We start from the raw sequence: 13,370 nt of genomic DNA on the forward strand, positions 1-13,370 counted from the left end.
TTACCTGGAAGCTGAGATGCTCCCTGTGCTCCTTGGTTGTTCCGACTCAGCCACTTGACTTTTCTCTTGCAGCGGCTGGAGTTTAGGCTGGATTTGGCCAGGTGGCTGGGTCTGCATGTTTTTGGAAGCAGAAATAAAGAATAGTATTATCTATATGTTTATTCATCATCTAAAAGTTATTGTATGCCTGCCAGGTGCCAGACACTGCCGGGGCCTAAAGCAAAGGACCTTCCCTTGAAAATCTCACCTTCCAGTGACATAAAATAAAAACAACAAATAATGTATATAGCCACAGTGTGGTCATTGCTAGGGAAATGCAGAAAAAAATAGCAAAATAAGGGAAATTGGGAGTTACTGGGAAGGTGGGGTGTAAAGGGGGCTGGTTGCATTAATTAATGGAGGACAGGTGAGAATCAAAAGGAGTCTTGGTGAGAATCCAAGACTTGAAGGAAGTGAGTTAACGAGGTTACGTGAGCTATAGGTGGAGGAAAGACAGCAAATTCTTCAGGTAGAGATGTCCAAGGAAGAATAAGGTGGCCAGGGCAGCTGGAGCAAAGCAGACTGAGGGGGAGAGAAGCAGGAGAAATCAGAGAGGGAGGAGTGGGTGGGGGGAGGGCATCTGAAGGAATTTTCTCTGCCTGCGAAAACAGAAACCCTTATGGGGTGGTGGGAAGAGGAGCCACATGAACCAATTTACCTGGTTCTGTGTTGAGAACAGATTGAGGGGAAGACCCCTGCAAAAGCCAGACCATTAAGGTGACCACTTGCAGTGTCCAGCAGGGGGAGCTGGTGGTTTGGACCAGAGGTAGTAAAAGAGGTGATGAAAACTTGTCACATACTGGCTAGTCTTGAAAGGCAGAGGCAGCAGTATCTCCTGGTTGTTTCTGTGAAGGGTTTGAGGTAAAAACATGAGTCTGGGATGAATCAAAAGACTTTTGCCTGGGCAACTGGAAGAATGGGACTTCTTCAAATGAAGTGTCGGAGGGCAAGTCAGAAGTGTGAGACATCCATGGGGTATTAGGTCCTGCAGGAAAGGGATCTGGCCAGAGATATCTGGGAATAAGTGGAGATACTTTCTTTAGGTAGAAGCAGAGCTAGTCCCTTAGGGTGTCAGGGAGGGAGATGTGGTAGGGGAAGATGTTGAAGTTTTGTTCTGATGTTCTATTTGTCTCACTGAGAGTTAGGGTGGAGGAGGAGGGTGGAAGGTTGAGGCTTGAGTGAAGACAAGAAGGAGAGGGGCATGAGATTCAGAGGAAATGAATGAACCTGGATGGTGTCGTGTGAGTGCCAGGTCAGCAGGGGACCCACTGGAGGTCATAAAAGCAAGTCCCCTCAGCACAGCTGTGGGTTCTGCTACATGAATACCAAGTGGATACAGGATAAGAGAATACAGAAATGCATACACACGGCAGGGATAACAAGTTTAAAGTATATTGAAACCTCTGTCCAACTCCGGCTGTTCAAGTAACTCTAACGAAGGGTAGGTCTGTGCCCACTCCAATTTCAACCTGCAGGCCCAGCCTCTTCCGGCACCATGTCCATCCTGGACCAAGTTAGGCTGATATTGAGCTGCATCTGGCAGGGTCTCAAACCCACTGAGTCTCAGTGGAATGGGAGTGGGTCCCTCTGCCTGATCTTTTTTTTTTTTTTTTTTGAGAGAAGGAAAGAGAGAGAGTAGAGAGAAGAGAGAAACATCGAGGTGAGAGCAAAACATCCATCGGCGCCTCCCACACGTGCCCCTACTTGAGATCAAACCACAGCCTGGGCATGTGCCTGGACAAGAATCAAACCTTGTGTACAGGAGGATGCCGCACCCAACTGAGCCACACCAGCTGGGGTGTCTGCCTGATCTCTTGCCCCCCCTTGTCTCGATCATCAACCATCCTCAGATTAACCTGCCAGGTGACCTTACTAAATGGCATGCACTTGAAAATCCAGAAACATATGCCCTTACCACTTAATACTTCAACCAAATCCCTGCCATTGCCAAGATAGCTAAATTTTAGCTGCTGTAACTGTCCTTAAATTCAAACCAAGGCTCATCTGTAATCCTCTAGGCAGATTTGTGCAAGTGGATTCACAGTGATTTGTAAGCTTTCAAACATTTTGGGTCATTTTTAAAAAAATGATATTTGTCGTATCAGTTACTTGTTGACTGCTTACAGAGAAGAAGACGGATATAGTGAGATGCAGGGATGCTTGGTACAGGAGGGGATAGGTAAGAGTGCATACGTGTGTCCAAGCTCACCGCGTTTCTTCGGCCTTGCACTTAAATTTTTTTTAAATCACAAGTTCTTTCTTTTAATATTTTTATAATTGCCTTGTTTGACATTTAAATCTTTGCTGCACACAGTGAATACCCACTTTAATTAAGAGAGAGATCGTTATCCGACACTTTTTCTTGAGCAATCCTGACCTTACCCACTGCTTTGAAATGGCAGTATTAGCTCATAGAAACCAGCATGCACCCTCAGCTCTAATTCTAAACGCAATTCTGCACTGTCCATGGTGCTCCAGGCACAGCAATGTTCAATTTGCTACATCTGGAAAAAAATTCTAAGGACTAGAAAAAACTAAATCTGCTAAGCACTGGAAAATTCCTGGCTGTTTTTTCAAATGAACTTTAGAATCACTGCATTGAGTTCCAGGATATAACAAATTCTGTTGTCCGTTAATTTGGGGTTGTATTGAATTTAGACATTAATTTAGTTCCTCCAAGTTGCAGGGCTTCACTAGGGTTTTCCTGGAAAATCCTTGCACTCGTAAGTGATTCCAAAGAAGATGCCTGTAAGTGTCCAGGTTACTGCTTAGGTTTAGCTGTAGAAACCGGCCCTGGGTGCCTTCTGGGTAGTGGCCATGCCTAGTGTGTGTTCTGGTTTGATTCTGGTTTGTCTGGTGGAGGGTAACCCAGGAGAGAGGGTGTGAGAGAAGAGAAGAGGATCAGAGGAGAAAACTTTGGAGTGTTGGGTTGGAGAAGTCCTATTCCCCTTTGCTCAAATGTCACCTCCTCATTGGGGCCTCTCTCAGCCACCCTACCTCAAAATACAAACCCCACCCATCTGGGCCGGCCCTGTCTCCCTCGTCTCGTTAATTTTTCTCCAGAATCTTCCAACATACTGTATCATTTACTTATTGATTTTGTTGTCTACCTCCTAAGCTCCACAGGGCAGGGCTTTTTGCCTGTCTTGTTCACTTCAGCACCCACAGCACGGTATCCTGGCACAATAAATATTTGTTGACTTGAGTTGCATGCTGGGTGGATGCAGTCAGAAACTTGGTGGAACCAGCCTTGGTCCCACAGAGCCCATAGCCTGCACAGTGCTGGAGATCCTGGCAAACAGCTGCGCCCTGTTGGGGACAGGCTCCTGGGAGGACCCCACTCTCCCAGTGACCTGCAAGTGGTGGGTGGAGTGCGCCACTTAAGGCCTGGCCTCTCCTGGATGGAGAGCCAGTACATCCTGTAACACTGTCAGCAATAATATTGTAACAATATTAATAATATTAATACTGGTAAAAAAAAAATAGCAGCTGCAGTAACATTTTATAGGTGCTGGACTTTTCCTCCTAGGTCTGTATTAAGTGTTTTACATTCCTCATTTAAGTCTCATATCATTCCCATGAGGTAATCACATTATACCCGTTTTAAAGATGAGAAGACTGAGGTGCAGAGAGAGTGCCCCACCATCTCTGGCCACTTTCTAGAGCCTGGCACACAGCAGACATTGAATAGAGGTGCTGTCCTTCCCTGCCCACAAAAGGGGGGCACTGGCGTGGGGCAGGAAGGTGGGGGCTCGTTGGAGGTGCAGGAGTGAGGATGTGCATCTGGCTGGGAGGATCTTCGCACTGGGAACCTGGGGGCCAGGCAGTGTGTTTCCGGGGGGCGGGGCCGCGCGCTTGACGGGTCCTGACGTCTTGGGGCGCCTGGTCCCGCCCCAACGCAGCCGCAGCTTGGGAGCCCAGCGCCCAGGAGCCGCCACCACCGCCACTGCAGGCGCCCGGGACTCGGAACGCCGCGCGCCCAGCCATGGCTTCGGGCCCTGCGGGTGAGGGGGCGCGGGGTGTGGGGCGCAGGGATGGCGGGAGGGCAGCCCCAGGCCCCGGTCCCAGCTTTCTGCTGACCCGCTGTCTTGTCCCACAGGGGCGGAGACCCGGCAAAGGCTGCTGCGCACGGTCAAGAAGGAGGTAGGTGGTGAGGTGGGGGAGGGTGGGGGCGCCACCCCTGAGGGAGGGGACAGTGGTAGCCCCCCCTCCTCCCAGGAAAGAGTCTCAAAGGTGGGGTTGCCACTGGCAGAAGGGGGCGGCCACCTTGGTTGTGGGCTCACCTGGGTGGGTACTTAACCTCCCTCAGGACTGGAGGCTGCTGGATTTGGGGGTGGGGCTTCAGGTATGGGGGGTGGGGCTCTGGATGTTTTTCTGCTACGTGCAGGGGTGAATGCAGCGGGAGGGCACTCCCACTGTGGGGCACTCCTGCATTTGTCTGGGTAGAACCCCCCTCGTGGAAGAGCCAGTGGGTGGGTCTCACTACAATGAGACCAGCACCTGCGGGGCGATAGGGCTTGGGGGGTCTGGATGGGCTACAGAAGGAGGACCAGACTTTAGGAAAGGGGAAAGCTAACCCTGTGGGAAAATAAAGCTTCCCCACACATCCCCATGCCCCCCTCCGATTCTCAGTCCTTGGGCCACCCCAGGAGCCAGGGACTCCCTCCCTGAAAGTCTCTGGTTAGTGGGTTACTTCATTTGTGGGCATGTGCCCACGTTCTCCTGGTAGGCAAGGGCCTCTCAACCCCCCACCCAAGAAAGAGGGTGAGCCGCCCCTCTGGCCCTCTCCCTCTCTCCCTGGACTGCAAGGAGTATATGCCTGTGTGGGTAAGGATCTGTAACTGTGTGTGTATCTGAGAATATCTGTGCATCTGTGTATTGTGTGTACATGTATCTGTGTGTCGTTGTGTTTGTATTTTTAGTATGTGTATCTGTGTGATGCAGGCATCTGTGAATGAGTGAGGCTGTGACTATGTATGTATATACGTGTGTGTATCCACGTGTGTGTGATGTGTGATGCATGAGTCTGTGTGAGTGAGTGAGGCTGTGACTGTGTGTATTACCCTCCTCATGTCACTCACATCCCTCAGCCTTGGACCCCATTGCTGCTGAGCGGGCATCACTGGTGTATCTTGAGTCCTTAGCCTGTAGACCGTGGGGGCTGGCCTGATCCCTCTGTCTCTGTGTGTTTGGGGTGTCAGCATCTGGTGTCCTCATTGAGCACCAAGAAGCCCCTCCCCGCTTGATGGCAGACAGCCAGCACTGGCAGCCTCCAGGCTTCGACCTGTTGCTGCCCCTCCCTCCTCCAGGAGCATGGGGTGTGTGTGTGTGTGTGTGTGTGTGTGTGTGTGTGTGTGTGTGTGGTGTGTGCCCATGTTGTTTCAAGAAGCAGCCCCAGGTTGCACATCCTGGCCTCTCTGAATAAGGAGACACATAGGATACAATGGAACCCCTCAGAAAGGCCCAGAACTTTTCAGCTCAGCCCTCGTAGAGACCCCTGTGGGGACCTGAAGAAAGCTCTGTCTAGAACCTCTTTCCAGCAAAATCTACAGACCCACACGTTATGATGACTATTTCACGGGAGGGTGTGTATAGACACCCCCCCCCACCCCAAAGCCTTCAGGTTAAAAACCTCCAATATTGTTGTTCATTGTTTAACCAAACCAGATGTTTTCACCTGGAATGGCTGTGTTTTTAAGGCTATGGTTGGCTGGTTCCATTGGGAGGAGGCTGCAGGCAGATGAGCATGTCAGCAAGGCACCTGGGGAAGGCAGTGCTTTCTGCCTCTGGGCGGGGCTGCAGTTGGGGCCCTGGTCTCAGCCCTGCCACCAGCTCCCTTGGTGCCCTTGACAAGTCCCCTTCCCTCTCAAGGACTCAGTTTCCACATCTGGAGAAGGGAGCATTGGTCCATTGCCCTTGGAGATCCCATCATACCAGTCTAGTCTGGGTTATTGGCCAAGCTGAGGGGAACACTTTGTCCCTGGTGGCCAGTGGTCTGAGCCTGCATCCTCTCTCCTGGGAGGAGCTGGGTTTAGAGGGGGCGTGGAATGAGCTTTCTGCCTGGCTCCCAGCCAAGATCATCTCCTGATCAGAGGAACCTCCTGGCATCCTGCTTGGACCTGAGAGGGGCAGGGGCAGAACCGAGCAAGTTTGGACAAAGGGCCTAAGTACCTATTGACCCTGGATCTGCAATCAGAAGGCAGGACTTAACAGTCACAAGTTGGTGACTGTTTCTAAATTCTGCATTTCCTGGGGCACATCATCTTAGTAACCAGATCTCCCATCCACCCTGTGTGCACAGTGACTGTGAGGTGAGTGAGGTTGTCCCATCTTACAGACAAGGAAACAGGCTTGGAGAGGGAGGGTGAGTTGCTCAGAGCACACAGCTAAGAAGGGACAGAGTTGAGGACTTACCCCAGGTCTGTCTGAGCCAGGCTCTTGGCCCTTGTGTCACAAACATGCCTTCCACAGCTACACAGCGCCATCATTTCAGCATGTGTGTGAGGTATAGTTTCCACTGTACGGATGAGGAAACTGGCCCAGAAGGAGTAAGTGATGTTTCAAGGGTACATCCGAGTGAAGAGAAACAAGTTCAAGTCTTCCGTTCTGCAAGCCCCTCTGTTTGGCATGGGTGCCCCTAAGGGCATGGTGACAGGTTTGTTCCCCCCCAAGCAGACCCCTCTCCTTTCCTTGCATGTCCCCCTAATACCAGAGAGCCAGTCTCCAGTGGAATGCCTAAAAATCTGGGGGTCGGGTCAGCTGTTGCTTCTCCTCACTGCCTGGGTTCAGAGGAGCCACATCCCTTCTGTCATGGTCTGCCTGGAGGCTCCCCACATCCTTCCTGTGGAAGAGGCGGCTTCATAATCAGTTTCTGTAGGTAGGCCTGGCTGGTCTGCAAGCTCTGCCTGAGCCACTGAAGCCACAAAGGCCAGCGGGGTTGTGGGGCTGGAAGCTCTGTCCAGTGCTGACTCAGGGAGCCACTGTGGAGGCAGGCCAAGGAGCCTTGGGATCCATCACCAGAGCTGGGTTCAAGTGCCGGTGCACTTATTGACTGAGGGGCACCTGTGTGCCAGAGGCAGGGCTGGACTCTGTGGATGTGGCAGTGAACAAGAGAGGCCCTGCCAGTCTAATCAGCCCTTGGAAGCTCTTGGGGCTGACTTTCTAGAACGGGAGACAGACCCCAGCAGACGTTCTGAGTGTAATTAAAAAGATAATTATAGGCTGTGCACCACGGTCCGAAGGAGAGGTACTTTGCAGCACAAGAACATAACAGAGAAGTAACTGCATGCATTACATATCTTAAATTACCTTACGTTTAAGAAGATATGTGAAGGATATGTAAATTTATTTTTATTGCTTTTTTTGAGAGAGGGAAAGGGAGAGAAAGAGAGGAAGAAAGAAACATCGATTTGTTGTTCCACTTATTTACTAGTATGCATTCATTGGTTGCTTCTTGTATGTGTCCTGACTGGTGATCGAACCTGCAACCTTGGCGTATGGGGCTGACACTCAAACCAACTGAGCTACCCGGCCAGGGTAATGAGTGGGCCTTTCAGGTGAAGGGAGGAGGTGAGAAGAGACAGAAGAAAACCATTCCTGGAGGGAGCACTGTGAACATGAGTAATGGGAGGACTCGGAGGAGGGGGGGTTCCAAGAGAAAGGAGCACAATGTGGCCAGAGCACTTGGTCCTGTCATAAAAGCAAGAGGGAAGGAGTGGGGAGAATTTAGGGAATATGGAAAGAAGAGGGAGAAGCTGACATTGATAGCTTGTAAATTGCACAGTCTTGGATGAGCATTCCTCTTTATATTCACAAGTGTCTGGGTTTCAGTTTATTCACAATGGAGATGAAAATTACTCAAGCATCAGGATAAACAATGTGAAAACACCCACCGCATTAGCCTGAGCTTTACCAGGGCAGGCATCTTATTTTTTCCATCTCCCCAATGCCACCAAGGGAAAGCTGGAGACCGGGTGGCCCCAGCATGATTTCCTCCAGTTAAACCCAACCAGCTCTATCCTGGCTCCTTTCCCTCCCCACCTCCACCACTTAATTTTGTTTTGGTTTCCAGAGAGAGCAGGCACTGGCTTCCTGTTGCCATGACAACTGCCATTAAAGGAGCTAGCCATGTGACTCAGAGTTGATAAAGGAAGCAAAGTGACTAACTGCCTTGTTTTCCTGCCTCCAGGCTGGGATTAGGAGGCCACTTAATTGGAGGAGAGAAGGCAGGGGCTTGCTGGCCTAGAGGGCAGACCCCAGGAAGGAGACAGGAGGATGCAGTGGTGCTGGAGAGGAAGCTGCTTTAGTTCTGTAGTCTGGAGCTGGAGCTGATGGAAGGATTATCATTGGGAGCAGTCAGCACAAGGGCTGAGCTGGGCTTGCTTGGGGAGCTGAGCTTCCAGTGCCCTGGAAGGCGATAGGATGGGGGAGGTGGGCTGGATTTTCTAAGAAGGTAGGAGGAAGGTGAGAGAAACCACTGATGTTACTACTGGGATGCCATGGTGATTCCACTTCAACCCAGTGGTTCGTAATGAAGGTTCTCAATCTCCCGCCCCCCATAGGGTTACCAGATGACATACAGGCAAGTCACACAATTAAATTGAATTTCAGATAATGAATAATTTTTAGTATAAGTATATATTGCTGGATCTGACAGTCTTACCCAGAGGACATCTGGCAATGTGTAGAGACATGGTTGTCACACCTGTGGTTGCTACTAGCAGCTGATAGGTAGAGGCCAGGGATGCTGCTCCACTTCCTGTAATGACAGGATGGCCCCACCACAAAGGATCCAGCCCACAGTGGCACTGCTGTTGAGATTGAGAAGGCTCTGTGCTGGGCACTGTCCCGAAGGCTCCCCAAGTGTCTCCTCCTTCACTCTCGGGACAGGCAGTCCACAGAGGCCAGGATTCAAATCCCACTGTGTTAGGACCTGGAGAATGGCTTCATGACCCAGATTCACAGAGGGCAGTGGTAGGGAGCCATGAGCTTCAGCAGAGTTCCTGGAAACACGGCGTGGGTTCGGGTGTGTGCGGGGGAAGGAGATGAGGCAGGAAGAGTCCATTAGTTCTAGCTTGTGCAGGGCTGTGAATGCCAGGCTGCAGTGTCTGCTCCATTAGATAGTGGGAGCTGTAGAGGACTGATGAGCAAGGAGGGTCTTGTGTGGAATTGTACTTAAGGAATTTTCAGCTGATGGCAGGGGCCAGGATGGACCCTTTCTGTTAGTTCTTAAATGAAAACTTCCTCTCTTCCTTCCTTCTTTACTTTCCCTTCTCTCTTCCTCCCCGCCTCCTTTCTCTCCTGCTTTCCTTTCCTTCCACAAATATTTATTGACCATCTACTATGTGCCAGGCACTGTTCTAGGATCTACAGATTGGGAAGTGAGCAAAGTAACATCCCCGTGCACATGCTTTCATGAAGCACACAGTCTATTTGGGGGTCAGAGAGATAAGCAATCTATAGATATAAAAGCCTAAGTGACCGTTATGACCGAATGACTGGTCGCTGTGATGCGCACTGACCACCAGGAGGCAGATGCTCAACGCAGGAGCTGCCCTCTGGTGGTCAGTGCACCCCCAAAGGGGGAGCGCTGCTCAGCCAGAAGCCGGGCTCACAGCTGGTGAGCGCAGCTGTGGTGGCAGGAGCCTCTCCCACCTCCATGGCAGTGCTATCGAGTGGCAGCGGCAGGTGGGGCCAGGATGAGCAGCAATGGAGCTGCGCCCGGCCAGGCTGGGGCTCCTCACCGGCCACCTGCTGCTTCAGCACTGCTACATCCCTCAGGAAGATGTCGGACTGAATCCGGATTGTGAGAGGGCCCAGGCCAGGCTGAGGGACCTCACCCGTGCACGAATCCGTGCACCGGGCCTCTAGTAAATATAGTATATTAGGAGTGACAAGCACTATGAGGAAATAAAGCTGGGAAGGGCTCACCAGAGGAGGGTCAGGGATGGCCTCTCTGATGGGGTGACATATGAGCAGAAGGAAAGGAGGGAGCCATGCCGACAACTGCAGGAAGGGTGTTCCTAACAGAGGGAACAGCATGTACAAAGGCCTTGAGTCAAGCATAGCAAGGGGGCCAATGAGGCTGGAGGGAAATAAACAAGATGGAGGAGGGGAGGAGCGGAGGTCAGAGAAGGAGCAGGAGGCGAATCATTCCTTGGAAGCTTTGGCTTTTACTCTGAGTGAATGGGAGCCGGGAGAGGGTTTGAGCAAGAGGGGAACGTGACCTCACCTATGTTGTAGGCTGCTCAGGCTGCAGGGCAAGCAATCATCGTAGGTAACAAATGGGGGCAACACAAAGTCATTAGGCCAGAGAGGAAGCTTCTATCTTGTTCTCTGAGCTTCCAATTCTTGGGCAGGAAATCACAGCTCTCTCTTTACTCCCCTGCTGGGCCAAGTAGGGGATCCAAAAATGGTTGCAGAAGGAATCTAGACATCTGGATGGGATATTTTGGGGCTCTCTGATGCTGGCAGGGTTGACTCAAACAAGTTCTGTGTGTCATGCTTTCAGGCTTAAGACGGCAGAACTTCTCTTTATGAATAATGCAACCATATCTGCCGGTGCATTTTGATAGTTTTTTCCCAGGTCTCGGACAATGCAGCTTCCAGGAGCTTCTGATAGTAATGGCTTGGGCTTTAGCCCCCAGCTCAGTGTGACAGCAGGGGCCCTGGCTTTCCTGCTTGGTTCTCTCTCCCGTGCAGGCTGGCTGGGTCTCCACTGCAGTAACCTCCCGAGGGGCTCCGGGAGAGGGTGGTAGTTGGCAGGTAGGAAGGACACTTTTGCCATCACCATGGGGAGTGAGGACACCCGAGTCTTTGTCCCAACTCTGCTCCTATCACCTGTGGCCTCCTAGCAGATCCCCTCTCCCTGTCTCATTCTCCTGCTTTCTAAGTGGACAAGATTGGACAAGATCCAGGACTCTAAGAACCTCGAGTCATCTAATTTGGCTGACATCACTCTCCAAGAGCCAAGTCTTTCTGATATTTTCTGTCTTCTGAATTTGCCAAGTCTGTATTTAAGACTTATTAAAACTCAATAGTTGATAAGACTTTTTGGGAGCCTTTACTTCACTTAAGGAAACCAAGGACTCAACTGCAGCCATTCTAATGGGATAAAGTTTTTTTTAAAAAAACAAAACAAAACATCATTTACTGAGCATTTTATATGGATGACCTCATTTAATTATTTCAACACCCCATGAGGTGGGTAAACACTCTCCCTTATAGATAAGGAAATTGAGACACAGAGATGGCAAATAATTGGCCTAAGGGAGTGGACATCATCAATGGCACAGCTTGGGGGTCTGGTTCCAGAACCCTGCTTTTCATCACTCTGGAGCCAAAATCAGTGACCCACACGTGGTTATGAGCTATCTGAGAGTGTGGAGTCAGGGAAAGGGCCTCCTTTGGAGCTGGTCAGTCCTGAGGTCAGGTCTTGGCCATGCCATCAGTAGCTGCGTGAATCTCTCTGGCTTCGGTTTCCTCGTGTATCTGAGAGTGGGGACATCACCTACCGCACAGCAGTGCTGTGTGCCGTCCCTGCCTGCCAGGCATTCAACAGAATTTGTGGGTGAGCCAAGCACAGTGTTTGGCTCACCCAGTTAGGAGCCAGATATACTCAGTTCCATAAGGACATTTTGCTACCCTCTCTGGTCCGACCTGAAGTTGCAGGTGCTCTCAGCATGGGATCTTGTTCTCCCTGGGTAAACCCTGGGCTGGGTGCTGTGGCCACAGGAGCAGTGCTGTAGACTGGGAAGGTGTATTTATGGGATCCAAAGGGACGAGCCCTTGAGTAGGAATCAGGAGGACTGAGTCTTGACCGCCTGTATGGCCGTCCTGGGTGGGCAGCTGGATCTTCCCTCTGGGTCCAGTTGCTCATTGGCCCCTTGAGGTAATCCCTCAGCCTAGGAAGGTCAGAAACCCCCATGAGCCTGCTGGCCCTGCCACTTAGCCGCTAGGAGCCCCTGGGTGAGGCGGCTAAGAGTGCTGAACTCCAGTGGGGAGCAGCATGTTTTTCTTTCTTTTGATAATACAAGAAGATAGGAGACGGGCTATGGCCAGGTAGGTCAGTTGGTTAGAGCATCATCACCATAGGCAAGACTGGGTTTGGTCCCTGGTCAGGGCACATACAAGAATTAGCCAAGGACTGCATAAATAGGGGTACAACAAATCTGTTTCTCTCTCTCCTCTCGCCCTTTCTCTCTCTCTCTCGCTCCCTCCCTCTCTCCCTTTCCCTCTCTCTCTCTCTCTCTCTCTCTCTCTCTCCCTCCCTCCCTCCCCCCTCTCCCTCCCTCCCTCCCTCCCTCCATATGTGTGTGTGTGTGTGTGTGTGTGTGTGTGTGTGTGTGCGTGCGTGCCTGTGCCTTTTCTTTGCAAAATCTTGAAGGAATTCAGATTGTGGATATTTACAAAGGACATTAACAGGTCCTTTTGCAGTAAGGCTCCGTTTAAAAATCAGAGAATTGAAGTCCTAAGAGTTCAAGAGACTTAGTGATACTTGGGCACTGAGTGAATTCTTCTTTAATTATTTAGTTAGTAAATTATGTTTAATTAGTAATTTAGAATTGCAGCAACTACCATTTCTTAAACGATGCTTTACTTTATCTCATTCAGCCCACAAAGCAGTCTTCCTATGGAGTAGGTACAAATAGAAACTCCTCTTTACTGATGAGGTTAAGAAGCCGCACCAAGGTTACATAGCTGAGAAGCAGCAGAACAGGATAGTTTAGTGAGCTCCATTCATTTCAAGTTGGATAGTATCTTGCTCACAAACTAACTAGAACAATAAGTAAATATATCAACACAAAGTGAAAAGGAAAAAGAGACACTAAAAATAGATTTACTGGTTTAGGAGTTTGGGGAGGTTTGGATGAGTCCAGCTTCAGGTACAGCTGTATCCAGGTTTTCCAGTGGTGTCATTAGGACCCCCATCTCTCTCCATCTCTCTGCTTCCTTCCTCTGTGTTGGCTTCATGTTCTGCCCTCTCTGTGGGGAGGTAGAATGTTTCCCAGCAGCTCTCCGGGCACAATCTGCCAACTTGGCATCACAACAGAAGGAGAGCTCCCCTTCCCCATGGTTCAAGCAAAAGTCTTAGTTCTCGTTGGACCAGTTTGGGTCAGGTGCTGCTTTGGTGCCAATCACTGTGGGATGGAGTGCTCTGATTGGTCCAGTCTGAGAGGTGAAGTGTGGAGCCAGCTCTCTGAGAGCGAAGGGGACCCAGAGGAGAGTCAAGGTGAAAGGACCAGACAGGGAGATGGAAACCAGGCAGAGAAGTCACAAATGTCCATCTCAAAGGAGTGAGGGCCCCTGCCTTTGGAGCCCAGCCTCTAACA

At 50.7% G+C, this 13,370-nt stretch overlaps 1 protein-coding gene across 1 annotated transcript in view; it reads left to right on the plus strand.

The window, feature by feature from the left end:
• Nucleotides 1-4,024: 4,024 nt before the first annotated feature.
• SGSM1 (small G protein signaling modulator 1) overlaps nt 4,025-13,370 on the plus strand; it is a 54,843-nt gene continuing 45,497 nt past the window's right edge. Inside the window, exons 1-2 of the mRNA XM_028146832.2 lie at nt 4,025-4,043; nt 4,139-4,182. Of these exons, the coding sequence (XP_028002633.2) occupies nt 4,025-4,043; nt 4,139-4,182 (63 nt within the window). The remainder of the gene's footprint in view (nt 4,044-4,138; nt 4,183-13,370) is intronic.

This window comes from Eptesicus fuscus, chromosome 23 (genome assembly GCF_027574615.1).
Source record: "Eptesicus fuscus isolate TK198812 chromosome 23, DD_ASM_mEF_20220401, whole genome shotgun sequence".
Lineage (NCBI taxonomy): Eukaryota > Metazoa > Chordata > Mammalia > Chiroptera > Vespertilionidae > Eptesicus > Eptesicus fuscus.